Source organism: Lineus longissimus, chromosome 7, assembly GCF_910592395.1.
Source record: "Lineus longissimus chromosome 7, tnLinLong1.2, whole genome shotgun sequence".
Taxonomy (NCBI): domain Eukaryota; kingdom Metazoa; phylum Nemertea; class Pilidiophora; order Heteronemertea; family Lineidae; genus Lineus; species Lineus longissimus.
Window position 1 is genome coordinate 2265304 of NC_088314.1, and position 18182 is coordinate 2283485.

General features: G+C 42.4%; 1 protein-coding gene across 2 annotated transcripts; it reads left to right on the forward strand.

The window, feature by feature from the left end:
* Positions 1-1666: 1666 nt before the first annotated feature.
* LOC135491183 (protein Wnt-2b-like) lies at positions 1667-17911 on the forward strand. Of its 2 annotated transcripts, none has more exons than XM_064776891.1 (5): positions 1667-1773; positions 5538-5773; positions 12741-13018; positions 15158-15422; positions 15711-17911. In XM_064776891.1, the coding sequence occupies exons 1-5, from the start codon at positions 1694-1696 to the stop codon at positions 16001-16003; spliced, it is 1152 nt and encodes a 383-aa protein (XP_064632961.1). In that variant the 5' UTR covers positions 1667-1693; the 3' UTR covers positions 16004-17911. The 2 variants fall into 2 exon arrangements, with proteins under 2 accessions (XP_064632961.1, XP_064632962.1); XM_064776892.1 differs by lacking the exon at positions 1667-1773 and adding an exon at positions 2067-2103.
* The last annotated feature ends 271 nt before the right edge of the window (positions 17912-18182 follow it).

Here is an 18182-nt window from a genome sequence, read left to right on the forward strand (position 1 = left end):
CGAAGAAAGGACGACGCGCCAAGTCGTCTGGTGTTGTGTCTCTGCAGCCAGCCAAAGCGAGCTACCAACTTTGTCCACAACTGGCATTCTCTGTTTCTGTGACCTAAGGTTGGGCAAGAGTTGGTGGTTTGCCATCTCATGTAGGAGCCTAATGGATTGGAGGCAGTCTACTTCAGAAGCCCGTCAGATGCGTGGGCGTCCGTTCCACGACAGGTTGTGGCAATAAAGTATGTATCACTTTCACATCGGGGTTCTCACCAGGATGAAAAGATCTCTGTGTGTCTGTGACTGTCGCCATCTTCAGAGGTGCTTCACCCGAGATTATGGCCAAGACATTCCAAAAGGCTGAGACGGAGTTGTTCCTAATCCGGTCCGGAACCACAGCCGTCAAAACCAACAAAGCAATAACGACGGCTCGTGGGCAGGGGTCCGCCAAAGGGCTTCAAGTGCCCACTCAAGGACCCTTAATACCGAAAATAGTTTACTTTGTGGTATCTGTGAAGTAGGAGCTTGTTTGTATACAAATCCTAAATCATTTAATTTACAAAGGATAGTTTAAATGAAACACAACACGAACTATGCTTGTCCCATAAAAGACATACTAGCATAGTTAATACCTATTGAGAAAATATTATAGGGTTTTTCTGGCAGTAATTGATATCATTGTCAAGTAGGCAAATTACCAAGACTTATACTCAATCATTGCCTCGGGATAAAATAGTTCGGATATCAGGTATTTCTGAATCATGATCTGACTTGGAATGTGTCGGCGAAGCACACGCGAAGATCTAGGGAGGATATCAAGGACATTGAGGAAACAATGACAAAGGGGATAGTCACGAACCCCGGCAACTGATATCAATCTCAATACACATCTTCAAATAATATATACACCAGAAGTGCACTTTAGGACTGTACAATATATCACTTTCAGCAATACGCATCATTCACAGAAACTAAATATCCCAATGTTGAAGAGCGATTTCATTTTGAACTGAATGGAGGCGACGAATACATGAGCGATAAGGTATAGACTACTGACGAAATGGTATCAAAATGAAGTAAAACAAATGCGAACTGATAGCAAAACAGTAAACATGATACTCCTTCATGTCACTGTCAATCTTCACTCAGATGATTCAAGAACGCTGTAATCAATAAGTTTTTTTCCAACATCATTTCCTGGTTACTAGGGAAATACCTTTGGCGATATTAACGCATGGCTGCTAACGTCTTCAAGTAGGAACCACTTCTTTAAGAAGAATCTCTCAACTTATCAAGATATGAGTTGCCCACTTGCGATTTCTAGCGAAGATTGCCTTGTTATCATCAGCACCATTTGTACAGCGAATACCAAGAGTTGACCAACTTTCGATTAGCATAATGAAACATGAAAGTGACGTCTTGCTACGAGAAGGTGGGACTGAAAATTTCGACAGCCGACCAGACAATGGCAGCTAAACGGGATTGAGTGCTCGGGAGTGCACCGCGTTAGTTTCCCCCTCACTTCACCCATTCTTCAGTAATCTCGACGAAACTCTACCACAGGCGACAGCCAATCACCTTCAACGTGAACCCAGCGTACTGGCCTTATTTGGAAGGCCTCTGCGCGTAAAATACAAGTTGTCCACTACGTCGAAGTGGAATATACGCGGATCAGCGAAGTTATCACATCACTTGGATATAACTTATCATGGCAGGATTAAATCTCAGACTCTACCTTTCGTTCCTTTTATTTGTCTTTTGCCAATATCAAGTATATTGCACTTGGTGGTAGGTCAAATCTTTCTAATACTTCACTTCTAATGATTTACTCCATTTCACGCAAAACCCCTTCAGCGGATTTCCAAATTTGGTCCAGGTAGGCTGTATCTTTGTCAAAGATTTTACAATGTCCTCAGATTTCCTTGGGATGCTTCGCCAAGAGGCAAAACAGAGGCAGACGCAAGCTGGTGGTGTCACAATGACGAGGCGTAGTGATGCTCACTGCTTGCGGGCCTGGCCCCGGTGATGACTGCTCGGTGCATGTGCATCACCCATCAGTCAATATCAGTTAGCCGCAACCATGAGGAAGGACTGTCGCGTTGTCATGTTTGCTTTTACGTAAGTACAATTTTGTCCAAATTTCCGGAGATACAAATCGTGCCTTTATTTGTATTGTTTTTTTTTGACATGTTCTGGACTAGATTAGAGTTTTCTGGAGTTTTCATTATTAGATTCAGCTGGCTTATTGTGTGACTGTCATCAGGAGATGCTGAGGAGCAACGCTTAGAGACCCGGCTTGTTTGTTTTCGGTTTACATTTATTGGATTAGAGGTTAAACTTTAGGGAATCTGATGTTATCACAAAGGTAAAAGAACATCATGTTGTAAGGAATCACTGTTCAAAGTTGTCAGTGGTTTTGAGCGATGCCTTCGGAATTTGAAGCGATGCGAATCATTATAGATATTAGGCGCGTTCACTTTAAAGTTTGATCCAGTTGTCGATTTTCCGTTCCACATGTCAAAAGTACCAAAGGTACCCTTACTAAGACACTGATATATTCTTGTCATTACTTACTCTGTGTGACTTGCTGGAACGTAGCTCGCGAGAGTCCCAGTGTCGCCATTGGTATATAATTGTCACTAAACATGGATTTATGGATGAAGCTTAAAAGGAGAATCGCTGTTGCATTACAAAACATCTTCAGTGACTTTTGCAGAGTGAAAATGACTACCAAAGATCATGCAAGCTATAACTGATCCAAATAGCAAATCACGATCTCCCTTTGTCGGAACTAATAGATATTGGGATATCATCTAGGAATTATTGATGTTCAATAGCAATGTCCCAATGCGATACCACAACGTGCAATGTAGCGCTACCCTTCTGAGAAAGCAAATTGAGACATTGAGACATGTACATGTACATGTTCAGGGTGATCCAAAGATTCACAAAATGAAAACGTCGCTGTTTTTCATTTCACAACCCCTTTTTCGCACTTCTTGCAATCTATGACTTCACGCTAGGTTCAAGCCTGCTGCTGAAATTCCGTAGTTTGTGTGGTATGACATTTTAAAGAAAACATGAAAATATGAAACATGTATTTTTTGGGTCACCCTGTAGACACAATGTACACAGCCATTACTGATGGTAAAACGTACATGTCAAATATGTCAAATGTATCAAATGATGTTAAATCCTTTTCCAAGCTGATAATGATACAAGGAATTAGTCCTGTCAACGAAACATCAAAGAAGATGGATCGCTTTGTACCTGCAGTTATCACCAACTAATATCTGCTCACTAATGTACATTTCAAACATTATCACTTAAAGGCTGATGTCGTTCGCCAGATTATGTACACGTGCCTGTACAATAAATCGCTGTGTAAAACTGTACACTAGCATATACAGCAAACATGGAAATTCTACGCTCCTCTTTAGAAATTCTGTTTCAAGAAAACGAAAATTTAAAACCCTGAAAGTTGTTTATTATGAAAGCACACGATGATTATCATGGCCGATTATTACATGTACCTATAAAAAGTGGTCAAGGCATAATGGTAATGAGTTGTGAAATGGTCAAGACTTGCTTGTGCGAAATTTGGCTAAATTCATATGCCTTTCGTATGAATGAACAAGACTCATCTACTGACATCAAGTTGAAAAGATATCTGCTACTTTTATGTTTCAAAGGGATGCAATCAGAATTTCTTCGATGTGGATTATACCTTCAACAAGATACAGCAGCGTTGCTAAGAGCATCTTCGTGGGTATCTTTTCCTTCGTTGTCTGCTGTTTCATAGTTTTCTCGACAATAATGGGTTAAATCTGCCATTATGCAGTTAGTACAAGTTCTATGAGAGGTCACCCAAACAGGACTCCACCGTTAATCTGTCCTTGTATATTGTCCATGTAAGTTTTGGATCCGGGGCAATCTGTAAATTATAAATTGCCTGGGGGAGGATTAGCAGTACTTGTCTACAGCTTAGGGTGTCCATGACACTGGGTAGAGGATTCTGGTTCAATGCAGTTTTATGTGGTGAGGAGTCTATTGTCAAATATGTCACGAAACCTTGACTAAAACTAAACTTTGGCTGTACTCCATATTCTGCACCAGCGTCTTTCGGCGCTGATACTCCGTTTGAGAAAGAGCTTTAGTGATATTGAAAGAACCAGCATGTCACAATGAAACTAAACAAGTCTCCAGGGAGTAGACAAAACTGATTGGTCTTCAGGGAATCTTGGCCACAGTATTCAAAGGTAAAACATGGAAACCGTTTAATGCTGGTGATATATGTACCAATTGAAAGAAGCTCGCATTACCCTCATCTGATTCCTGTAAGGCCAGCATCAATAACTGATAACATCATCCATCTATATAGAAGTTTGGCATTCATTGTTATAACATGAGTTACCTTCATGGGCTCTTGATAAATCAGGGTTTTGGTGATGTTCCCCTTTAAAGATCCGGCAACCAGTGTGTCATGTCGACTCAGACATTAGTCATTGGTCGATGTACCAGTCCTGGGACCCAAGCGTGCCCAGCAACGATAAGCCAATCAGCTGTCACCAAAATGATTGATGCGGGATCATCACTCGTCTGCCGAGATTGTCACATTTGGATGAATCTTGAGTCAAGCTAATTGACTCCATCTCCAATACTTATATGCTTGATTTCATCCTAAGGTTCACCAAAATAGCATGTATATTTGTGTACATAAATGCACTCAAGATTCAGTTAAGCTGAGATGGCATACCATTCAGTGCTTGATTTCTCTTGATTTGGCCTGCAATACTTGTGCATTTCTTCAGAGCTTTCAAAACGATTCGTCTGAGAATCTGGCCTTGTTAGTATGAATCTGAGACACGCATCCCTGATTTCAATCAAATCGTTCTCGGTGCTGTGTTTTAGGGAATAGCCAGCCTCGGACGTCTGATTATTGCAGACGACAGATAATCCAGGCTCGACACTTCAGCAGACGATCAATCTTACTGCGTTCCTCAGAAACCCTTTGATTGAATCTAACTTCTTGTGTCCCTCAGTCAAGGCACATATTTCTTTTTTGTTTTCATCAGCGCTTACCTTTAGTTGTGATGCAGAAGAACGATATTGTGCAATGACTTTTCCTTTCGAGAACTGCCACGCTTACCTCTTCTCAAATATCTGGCTTGTTCGAACATAAATGTTGTTTAACCCTGCAGTATTAGCGGGAGAAAACTATCGTTCTTGCAATTCTCGGAACCTTACTGAAGTCAGCGGGAATGTTAAGTGCCGTAAGTCATCCGCAGTTAATGTACCGGGTATCTCCACCATCTAAAACTAGTTCTTGAAACACACCAGAGCTCCATGCCCGAAGGCGTATAAACACTGATCAAGCTATCTTGGTGTTGCGTTGAGTCAAGAAACGTCCGTAACATGTTGACACCTGCTTTTTGTACTCGATGATGAACAGATACTCGTATTAATCAGCCTCTTTGATTCATCTTGAGTCTCAAGGCTCAACATTCAACTAAAACCTGTTTCTAAAACCCACCCATTTCATATCGTTTCAGGTTCATAAGTCAGTTGCCTATCCACTCGCTCAGTACAGGATTTATATGTGACAATATACCAGGCTTAGTAGGAAAGCAAAGGAGACTGTGCCGAAAATACCCGGACGTCATGATAAGCATTAGTGATGGGGCACGGCTCGGGGTCAAAGAGTGTCAACATCAGTTCGGGAAGAGCCGGTGGAACTGTAGCACATCTGATAGAGATTCAACTGTATTTGGTAAACTCATGTTAAAAGGTAAGAGGTTTTATGTCAGCAGGTTTTATTCCAGCAACCATTTCATTCTTTTTCTTTTTCTTCGTCTTCGTCTTTTCTTCGCCTTCGTCTTCTTCTTATACCAGATGGTAGGCCACTGACTTACATGTAAGAAAGCTAACGTTAGCCTGGTTGTAGTTTCTTCAGGTTGCCTATTGTACACTCAACGGAAGTGGGCAGAAAAAGCCTCCAGCTTCCATAAGATGCGATCCACATTTTATAAAGAACAACATGGCGGTCTCGTCTGCTTCAATGGTCGCTTAGGTCACTAAATGATACGCCATGTTTTGTCATCAATTGCTTTCGTTGTTTCCTTTGTTTGAAAATTATAGCTTCCATCCTTATGAATGGAGAACACTTTCTCCTCGCCAATTTAGATAATCTATCTTAGGAATTCTTTTGGGGATAGAGAGGGAGCACATTCCAAACCTTCCCAACACCAATAAGTTACAGGACCTCATGCTGACACTTTATTTCTATGAGGCAGACAGTGTCTATAGCCTTGACGACAATCTTGAAAACGAACTAGGATTGCTTGGGAAACGCTGTGAGATGTTCTGTTGGAGTTTCGAAATACTTTCGACATGAAGATAGGATGACGAATCCATCGTCATAGAAAGATCAAGACATAAACATGATTTTGAAAGCATCGTCAGAAATGGTGATGAGGATTAGCTAGAATCTCGAATTATGGAATACTGGAGAGAAAAACTAATTTATGCCTGCACGTAAACATTGTGATATAGACATATAAAAAAGGGGTGAAAGCCCAGGGTACATAGTATTTTCAACATGACGATATTGTGCAATGACCCGGGGGCTAAAATTCTTTAATTGTCACTAAAATATGCTGTGAATTATTTCAATCTTGTAATACTCGATATGATCAACAGCCCAGAGACACTTCGCAGAACAAGACAGTAAGCCTAGTCATTGAAAATAATTTCTGTTTTCATAAGGGTAAAAACGACATTTACTTAATAATAAGGGCGGATTCCTTAAATTATTTCAATATTATTTCGAGGCCTATATCAGTCATTTTTGGTTTAAGGCCTAGGACTTTTGATATTGTACAATGTAAGCCTATAGGAAGTGTGCAGATAAGGCGTAGGTATTTCCCAAGTTCTCCTCCCACATTTCATCTATCTACTAGCCTCAAAACAATTTTGGAGGAATGTATCTTGCCTAAAACAATTCCTTCAAAGACTTCATGTCTTTTGATGTCATCTAAAAATAGGCGATTTGGTGAGAAATAGCAAATGAGAGTGTTCCTACATAATTCGTTCTTACATCATTTTCATCGCTGCTTCCATATTTTCACACAAATTCGTAAACTTTTTCATAAATTCAGAACTTTTCAATGTAATGCTTTACAAACGAATTAATTCGCCATTGCTACTAAAAGCACCGACTTCCACAACAATCTCCCAACGAGAGGATAGCTCAATTTGCTCCGTAGCAAAGTACGTCAGTAAACAGTGCTAGTATCACTAAAGCTACCAATGGGGAGGCTTGGAGATTGCTTTCACAAATGTCAGTTGCCGAGAAAGGTAGAGCAAAAACTGTACATCCATGAAAAGGTGTACTTTTGACATTACGTTCAATCATCTGAGACCTTGATGGCTAGTTGGACGACTTTTTTCTCTGTTGAGCATCTAACTCTAATATCTTTCTAATAAATTAATGATCCATTATCAGATTTACAAAACTAATCCAAAACTTGCTTTCACTGATCTGGCCAGCCCCATCCATTTCATCACGGAGTCACCGCCACACAATGGTGACGTCATCCGCGGCCGACGACTTTTCATCAAATCTTCCATCGGTGCTCTTTGACGTCTAGATCTCAATAGCCAGGAAAGAATGGCTAGATATTTTAATCAGTGATTAGACCTTTAATTCTGTTGTTGGATTAGCAGAGCCGTGCACGGTGGTCTCTTGTCGGGGGCACGGGATTTGTGACTGGGTCGTCAGGTGCGGAGCCGAAGTCAATGCAGTGTTTGGGTCAGGACATGGCTTAGTTTTATTCTAAAGCCATTATTATCCTTTTTTTGCCAATTGTTACCAAATTCGGTGAAAAACAGTAAATCGGCTCACAACGTCAATATATTAATCGAGACATAGGACAACTCCATTGGTACATGTATCTTCTAACCTTCTTTAGACCATGAATGCCGATCATGCCGTTGATGTCTCTAATCAAAGGAGGCTTTTGACGTGCAACGCCGATATGTTGGCATGTAATAGACTCTCGTAAAGTCCACCAACATTAACATAATATCGGATTCATGTTCCTGTACTGGGACTATTCCAGCTGAAATCAACACCATTCAAAGTTAACTAAGATTTCAGAATCAAGATTGACAGTTGATAACCGAAAGCTATCATAGTCCCGAGGTACTTTTCCCATTCACATGGCGGGTATTAAGCCCTGCTCAGCCCAGATTATCCGCCTCCCGTCCCCTCGCATCACCCAGGCCACAGGAGGCCCTGACCCAGGGGCCAGGAACGCCCAATGCCACAGCCAACAAACGCTGAGACTCACAGAACAATCATACGAATCTCCCAGGCGAAATTGCCAAACCCCACCAGTAACCATTTTGGTCTTGTAAGCGTCCCCTTCAGTTGTTAGCACACATTTATGGGTAGTAAATTATATGTCTTTGGGGTATTTTTGAAAATAGGACAGCCCACTGCGTCGAGGCTTCCAAGGTACCCAACCCAAATGACGTGGAGGTCAAATCGTTGAATTGGTGCTGATATTCCTTTTGGCATGTGAGTGTGACTGCTTTGGGGAAGAAGGCAGAACACGATCGCATCAGAATACGCATCGAGACAGCTGATGGTCTTCTTCTGGTCGAATCGTGTATTGAGCGGTCGCGTTCACTCTTCTTGTGGATGTCTGCACTGCAAGGTTCATCCTAATCTTACGTATCAAAGTGCCTTGATATTTCGACAGCGAAAGCAACACTGCCACGGTGCAGTTTTGTCATCGTCGTTGTAAAGGTTTTTGGCATTGGTACAACAACCTGTTACTCATAAGTTACGAAAATTTGACCACAGTTGGTTGAAGCCGAAAGACAGGCCTGGAAGACAAGCATCTACTTAAACTTCTTTCACGCGCCATCCTGTGAGCCTATAGCAACTACATATTTTATGATACAAAACTGATTCTGAAGTACTTTGTGCATAATATCTAAGGAAGCACAACTCGAGAAGCCTGGGAAGAGGCTCCGGGACTCGGGAGCAACCGCCATTGGGAGCGGTCGGTGCCGGCAGCTCTGTGACCTCGAGACTGGCTATCTGGTCTCTCTACGCCTCTCCCCTCAGAACGACAATGGCTTACCAAACTCTCACCCGCTCCGGGGTGCTATATGAAACTTGCATCATGGTCTAAGACCAACTGAAGTTGTTTGCCTGTAGTGTGCCTGAATGGGGAGCCCCGTAGCTTCCATCACAATGGCCTTGATAGAGATAGAGGCGGAAACTTTGATGGACTATCTGCAACCGAATCTGCCTACTTAGCTTTAGGAAAGTGAGTATATTTAACCATACCGTGCCCTTAGAACATATTCTACAGGCAATTGGCTCAGATAGCCCGAAACAACCGCCATATGGCTTGAGAGCAAAGAGCTGGCTAATTGTTACTTCAGGCTTTCTAGTGGAATTTTGATATCTTTGTCCCTTGTTGATAGGTTTGGGCGATTCCCCTATAGCGCACCCCGGCTTCTCTTGCCTCTGATCTTCGCCATGGCCAGGGGACATTTCGGCTCAACCCGTGGCGCGTGGCTGATGGCGGCGTGTTTGGCCCTCACACCTGCTCTAGGGAGTCTTACCTCAAGCTCTTTCCCTCTTACATACCAGTTTAGACTCTTTGTCTTCTGGCTTAACCCTGTCATGGCCGCCAGGGACTAAATGCCTCCAACTCCAATGGGACGATACACGCACAAACTGCTGCAGTTAACTACAATCCCTAAGCAATCACAAAACGAAGACGAAGATTGCGACAACCAGAAACTGAAAATACATGTTGTTTCAAATTTGCTCCACTATCAGTTAGTTAGACTGGTATCAAATATTAGTTATCTTTGCTATTCTTTAGTTTATACACGAACTTGAAGGCAAAGATGACAGAATTTCCTCTGATTACAAATTGGGTTGTTAACATGTATATCACGAGGGAATAAAAGTGGTACAAGGTTCGAACCTACAACATTTCACTCTCTGTTCGGAAGCAGATCACTGTCCCCGTATCATTGTTTCCCCACAAGACAGAGTGTTATGTAACATTTTGACAGGCCACGTGCAGCTGGGATATTATTTACCCGTCACGGTTGGTCGTGAGATGGCAAAGACAATAAAATGGCTGAGGGATGCACGAGTTGCTTGCCGAAGGATTTGAAGAAGAGAAGATGACGACGGTGAGCCCGTGGCTGTTGGTCGGGGTGGTCTGAAGGGTGCCTGCGACTCTTGTCCGAGAGGTTCAGATCTTATCAGACGCAGGTGCTGACGATTGCGGCCATGAGTGTGGCTTTCATTGCAGTCTTTCGATTTAATGTTGTCCATTTGATCAGAAAAGAAGCTCCGTTCAAACGAGAAATGATTGGAATAAGCCATTCGGCAGCCTCATTTTCTAAGATGCTGTCAGAGAAGTAATGACCAATATTTCAAGAATCAGCAGATGTAAAAGTTGGGAAATTCACTTTTGCAGCATAAAACTCGAGACCCTAACAAGGTGCCATTGGCAACTTCCAGGTCCGTTTTGATGACATTTGTAAGCTGGCCATTGACGAATTGAAAGACATGTTCGGTTTATAATGTTAAAACCAAATGTTTATGGAAGCTGTTTGCAGTGATTGTGAAGGCGCGGCATCCTTTTGTTAAATCTTCTCTCTAATGATTACTCCAGTGAAAATCCCATTGTCCCATTCTTTGTCGGCAAAAACATTTACTAAGCTGCCGACCTTTTGGTGAGAAGCTTTCCCTAGCTGGTCAGCTGCAGTGGTAACGTTAGTTTAGTTCTGCCGCTAAAATGATCAAAGAATTAAGCAAGGAACGCCGAGGTGCGTCCAAGGGGAAAGTTCCGGCGCTGGGCACCACCCCGTGGTGGAGTCACCTTTGTTGATAGCTAGCCCCGCATGGGATGTCTTGAGAAAGGCCCAACCACAGCCTGTTCACCGCCAAAAATTGCTCCTCACACAGCGTAAATTGAGAAGGAAAATGTTGTTACAACAGCGGGTAAATTGTTACAACTCTCTCCCCCTTGACTTCACAGGTAAGGCAAGCAGCGAGACGCACCTAATTCTGTCATGGCGGATCTATTTGGAGCTTCAGTGAATACAGCCCAAGTGGCGAGGATCATCAGTTAAAGTGGTCGTTTCAGTTAATTTTACGGTTGTTGGCGAGTATTTCTTATCAGTGTTTAACACGGGGAGGGCCAAACTGTGGGGGGTAATATCGTTGACCGTCCATGTGGATATTTCATACAAAAGATTAATATTTTTGGATTGAGTTCCAAATTTTGATATTGGACACTATTTGGTGAGGGAACGTCAATTAAGATTAGGGCCACTGCGTATCAACAAGTACACGGTCCTTAATTTGACGACTATTTCATGGATGAAATAGGGAGGAGAATGACTTGTCACTTTAGGTCCGATGCTAGGAACTGGACTTCTCCATCCGTTTCTTGAGACGGACGATAGTGTGCAATAACATTGCATTCAAAACGAGACAGGAATATTCAATGCCCCTCCAAGTCCTGCAGCCAGCAGTAAAAAAGGCAAAACTGAGAAAAAGAACGGTTCATCAGTTCAAGTCGACCTGGCCAAGAAAGCCTTAAACTCATCATTACATCGGCAGAAATAGTATATCGAGGACGTTCATGGTCAAACCCCACGTTGAGAACCCCCGGTATCACTCTGAGAACCGTATGTTCACAAGCTTTCCCAGTCTTGCAACCAAATGCTACAAAATCAAAAAGTGAAGAGAAAATAGTTATCCAGATTAATTTATAAACCACCTCAAATTTCTCAAAAACCCCATGCTGATACGACATAATATTAAGCGAAAAACCACATTGTAACAAGCCGTTCCCAAGCACAAAAATGGCTTTCAACAACGAAATTGAAAAAGAAAATTGTTACCCAACAGTTGGCTAAACTGATTCTTTTCCCCTCAACGGATTTGATGGGCCATTTCACTGGTATGCCAGCAGTTTGCGGGCAATAATTATACAGTTTTGTCCTGGCACCCTCCGTTGGCATCAAGGGGGCCGGAAGCTCACCCTTTCCCTCCAAACACCTCAAGAAACATTCGAAATAAATTTAGCAAACCGAGTCGAATTACAAAATTGATAGGTCTCAACTGCTAACAATCGTTCCCACGCGTTTAAGAAAGGCTAATGTTTTTGCTCATTGTTCTGTGGGCTTGAGAACATGTGCTGACGGGTTGTGATATCAACACGACCGCTGTGGGGTATCTTTGGGCGAGGCTCTCTGGTAACACAGGAAAAACTCATCCAACTGGAAGATGCAACGCTGTTACGACTCCTCGAACAGTATCTTTCTGCAATTTGATTCTATTTATAATCGAAGAAACGCGCGCTCTTTGAAAATTTGCGAAGTAACGTTGTTGGTGGCATCACTTCCGGCGTTACAAAAAATCTCAAAAAACTTCTCGAAGGAAAATTGAAGTTGGGAAGATAGTAGGATGGAAATGTAAACGTAGGAGAAGAATGTCCATTTGCTTTTCATTCATAAGTCCGTTTCAGATTTGATCCAGTCGTTGATACATAAAGTTGTCTTCATGAATATAATGTTGAGGACACAACTTGACCATCGAGTTTGCCAAAGGCAAATCCTGGACGGTTCCAAATACGTAGACCCTAAACCCCTTGAATACTTCATTTCAACTGCAATGTCTGATCAAATTGTTCCTCTATTTCCAGGCAGCCGAGAGGCAGCATTCGTATATTCCGTGTCCTCCGCGGGCGTTGTCCACGCAACAACCAGAGCCTGCAGCAAAGGAGAGCTACAAAACTGTGCCTGCGACCCGCAGAAAAGGGGCAAGAGCCGAGACAGGAGAGGGGAGTTTGAGTGGGGAGGATGCAGTGATAACGTTCGTTATGGTTGTGAATTTTCGAGGATGTTCGTGGATGCGAGGGAGAAGAGGGTTCGAGATGCGAGGGCGCTGATGAATCTCCATAACAACAGAGCAGGCCGACGGGTAAGTCAGTTATTGAGGCCGACCTCTTACTCTAAATCATAAGAGTACGACTGTCTATGCTGAAAGTGATAAGTCCGAAGCTGGATCTTCGTCACATGCAGGCCTTTATTGGGAGCATTCTCTTCACAAGTTAGCCGATAACATCTTATGTTTGATTTCCTACATAATCTTCTTCGATCCTTCGATCTTCTTTATGCGCCGAAGATTCAAACTGAGTGTACCCCTTCAAGAAAAAAAATGGTACTTTGGCGTCACAACATAACCCATTTAAACGCCGGTAAAACGAAATCCATGGCGCACACGTTTTCTCCTCGAGAGATGTTTCTCTTTCACAAGCTTCCATTATAAAACCAATAGAAATAATGTGAAATAAACTCATAAACTTTACGACGGGTGTTCACAACAATGTGTTTTTGTCATCCGCACAAGAGAATTGCCAGCTTCTCCACCCACTATTGCAAAGTTAGTGTGGCTACCCCCGGGGCCTCGGACAGTAATCTTTGTCCCGCAAATCGTTTCAAATTACACGACGTAGTGCCCGACACAAAAGCTATTTGTAAGTCTCAACAAGTGATGAACGAGTCCTAATGCAGATAATGGGATCTCGTACCACAAGGGATATGGCTAATTACCTAAATATCACGGTAAATATCTCATTATTTTGGAGCAAGAAGACATTTTCCACGGACAATTAACTAGACACCGTGATTAACAGGAATGTGCGATCGACTGAGTCATGATGGGACAGTGATAGTTATAATTGGCGTAACTAGCGGAATGTTCGCTCAAATTATCAAAACTTTCTTGACCATCTTCGTCTTTTCTCCTTTGGACATTATTACCAGTTCAAAATTCAGCTCATCTACTGGGAACTGGAAGGCATTTAGTTTCACATTTCCCAAAACTTACGCTCAAATCATATACCTGACTGCTGTAACGTACATTGTAATCATAGCACCAGTTGGCTAGCGTCAACTTCAAAATCAAATGGTGATAATTGCGTATGCATTTTAAAAATAGAAATCGTACTCTGATTTCAACGAAACTTTATGATAAATTATGTCACACCATGTCTGATATTCTGTGAAGGTTTCAAAGAATTCGTAAAAGCCGTTATTTTTAAAAAAAATATTCGCATTCGGGGATGTACACTACGTAATAAATTCAATCATTCAATCACATTTTCGTACATGTTTCTTTCACGCATTTCAAAGATTCAGGGGAACTTTTGTATGCATCTTAAAATACAGTATACAAGTTATATCATATCAAGGAATAAAACTGGGGCTAAACTTTAAAGCGACATTTGTAGCGCCGATATCCCCAGTACAGCTTCGTTCCCTGATTCAGCTTGTAACACGACGTTGATATCGCGATCGCGTACGCTGTAGATTCGCGTAATACTCGCGTGTGTATTAGCGTATAAAATGTACTGCGGGTACATGTGCGGCGGTTTTTACGGAGTTGTTAACGATTTGGGGCCTTGTACTGTGTGGGGTGCACAGACGGGATGATCGCACGGTTCAATTCTGATTATGCTTCTCTTTCACGCTAAATCTAGCTTTATGAGTAGTGACTACAAAATCTTTGAGCGCAAATATCCGCGGGCAAATTTGAAAATTATTATCGGGGTTGATTGACGGGTACTACTTGAGATGTTTTCCCTGGCCCCGAGCGAATCTTTATGGTTGCTTTACCAGCTAAGAAATCCGTATAGTACACACAAGATGATTGACATGTTGGAGTTATTGGCAGATGTCCGGGTACCTCACTTTATCTGAACGCATCAGGTGAACTGGTCGCATTGACATGCCCCCATGTCTATTTAATAATTAAAATGAGGTTAGATTATCAAGATAATACCTGTGAGAAAGAACTACATTACATGAACGTTTAAAGGAAGACCACGCTAAGTGTGCGCATACTGTATTACTGCATTAGTGCTCTGTCGGCGCCGTGTAAACTTCTTTTAAAAAGTACCAACGTTCCTTAAGTTACCGCTGAATGTTTCTTGGAAACTAATAGGCTTTCTTCATTTCTCTCGACATCCGTGCGTCCATGCAAGTCGAATCGAAAGTCTAATTTCAAATGAGCAACAAACTCCAAATTTACATTTTTTTCGAAATCTTATCTTTGCAGGCTGTCCAAAAGTTCATGAAACTCCAATGTAAATGCCACGGTGTGAGCGGATCGTGCGCAATCAGGACGTGTTGGCTGGCAATGATGGAGTTCCGCAGGGTCGGACAGTATCTAAAAACGAAATACAATGGAGCAACACAAGTTATGATGAACCAAGATGGAACTGGGCTGATCGTTGCCAACAGAAACCACAAGAGGCCCACGCGGTCAGATTTAGTGTATTTCGAGTCGTCGCCGGATTACTGTCTCAAAGACCCCAAAACAGGTAATATTCGTTGACGGTTAATCAGATACGCATTTGTTTGGACAAGTTTGTGACAGTTAGGTTTTCAGTTTTACCCTCCAACTATGAAAGGAACAGCCGTAGCGTGCCAAGTCCAAGATACCAAAACCTTATGAAATCTGTTGATGACGACAGACGGCAGTTCGAAATTATACCTCCTCTCACAAGTGTTTGGTGCGAGTTCTCCCTCATATCAGAGAAACCTTCAAACAACCAAACATCAGACTATCTCGTAACTTTGGTTTATCAATGTCTTTCTTTCAATTTCAGGGGCCCATGGTACCGCCGGTAGACAGTGCAACAAGACATCTCTCGGAACCGACGGATGTGACATCATGTGCTGCGGAAGGGGATACGATACCTTCACTGTCAAACAAACTACTCAGTGCGAATGTAAATTCGTTTGGTGTTGTCATGTCAAGTGCAAAGAGTGCGCCGAATGGGTGGACATTCATACATGTAAGGGGTCAGTCCCAACAGTAGCCCCTGATGCTCCAACGCCAGAAAAATACTTAAAGAAGCCAATGCGAAAACGGAGAGCAATTGTTCGCGCTCTGACGTAAAGGACGACATTTTGAACATACAGGACTCGTAATCGTCCAGATGCAAGGTGGTATTTCGAGACGAATTCCTCCGATTCGATGCTGTGGTTTGAAGGCATTGAGAAGGAACCAAAACCGGAAAGATTGTCATAGATGTGTTAGCAACGCTTGCGCTGGCATTGGCCACGAGGCGCTGTCCTTCGAAGCGATACATTACTGATTCACGAAAAAGTGGCCTCTGGCCCAGGGACGTATTGTGTAGAAGAGACTCTGTGTACCAGAGTGAACTTGTGCGAAAGAAGCACATGGGTCTACACGCTTAACCCATCGCCATCGTACGCACAAACGTCCACGATCTCCTTGTAAAATACTAGAGACTTCTTGAGGTGCACCCATAGTGCTAGTATGGTGACACTATCGAGATGGCATAATGTTTACCTGGACTGGGGCTTTTTGGAAAGTGTACATATCAAAGACATTATTTAAGTTGTCCGTTGAGCTGTAAATAAGTGTGTCTGTCATGCATTTATCATGTCCATGAAGTATCTTACCAGTGAAATGTATACATTTTGTTGTTCAGACTTTATTGTGTGTGTGTGTCTGTAAAGGTTGATGACAATGGACACAACTGCAGATGGAATTGTGATCAGGGGGGCAGTCAGTAACAGAGAGTACCCTATATGTGAGGTGCAGTACTCTTGTGAATCATCAACTTTGTATAAAACAGCAATACTCTGTTAAATGCCTTTATTGCGCCACACACATAATTATCAAATTCTGCAGCGCATACCCCAATTCTGGCACTGTATCATTTTGTACAAACTATCCTTCCAGAGTAGCTGCCTATGGGCAAAAAAAAACTGCGTAAACGAAAGTTATGGTTACAGAAGTCAGACATCATACTGTCCGGTTCCATTTGGGACTCTGGAACCAGACTCTGATGTTGACCAAGTGCATCTTGATAACAAATGTCAAAAGACAACAAGCTGCCAAGTACATAACAAACCTTACATCCAAGATTCAAAATCTACACAAACGGGGCTAATATATCATGTTTGGTATTTGTGGGGACAAGGGTTGCTGTCTCCTGAACCCTCATATGGGGATTGCCAAAATTGAGTTCTTTTCGTTGTAATTAGCGAATTCCCGTTTGGTTATCGCATGATTGATTGAACGTCCCCAAGGGAAAGCATGACATCAGAAACTGTCTGTCATATCCAGCTGATTCGGCTCGTCTCTGATTAATCAATGGGTTCTAGGGACCCGAATCTTTGATTTCGGACTTGGGCCAGTAAATTTCTCTTTCCAGTAGTAGGTCTGTGAACCTTTCCCTTCTACTGCTGCGACGAGTATCAAACCCTGCAGTTCCTCGGTTAACTAGCAGACAAGATATTGTTTTGACGCACGTCACGTGAAGATCACAGCAAATCGCTTGTTAGCGCACTGCTCAGAACACAAGTTAATGAACGCTGAGTGGGTCCCCTGAAGTCTCTTGTACGACTGCTCTGTTCATTTTCCGCCAGTGGTCATATGTAAAACGGATTATCTTTAATACTAAATATGTTACAGCGAGCTGATTAGACCTGTTGGAAGACCTTGGTGTGCTAGTCTTCCCGCTGACCACTGGACACTTGACCAGCTTCCGTGGTATCAAACGAAGGGGTAGACAAGGAACTTGTACCGTGTTCATACTGTCAGCGAAACATATTGAGTTACCTTGCACTATGTTAATTTCAAATCCACCGTCAGACAACAAGACAGGCTGTGCCATTTCATTGTGCTTCTTCTGGAGGAACTTTTTTCATCGATGATACGTCAGTTAGAATCACGCATTCTTAAGCATCAGTTTCACCCAGAGGTAATCTCACAGAAATGCTTGTTGAGGAAGAACTCTGAACCAATGCTTGATTTGGTTTCAAGGCGGGCGGTGGTGGGGGGGGGGGGGGGGGATTAGGACTTTTCTGTGCAGTAATGGATAAGATTGGGCAAGCGGTCTAGTCCATGAAGATGACAGAACCATATCTTAGTTTTTGTATAGACCATGACAGGGGTTGCAATAAACAATATGTATGTACAAATGCTAGTATTTCTAGGGTTCTCCAAAACTGTCAAGGGCAAACTTGTGAATATTGATGCATATGTGTATGTTGGTCATAGCTATTAATATTATTAAATATTTTGTACAAAATTATTAAACATA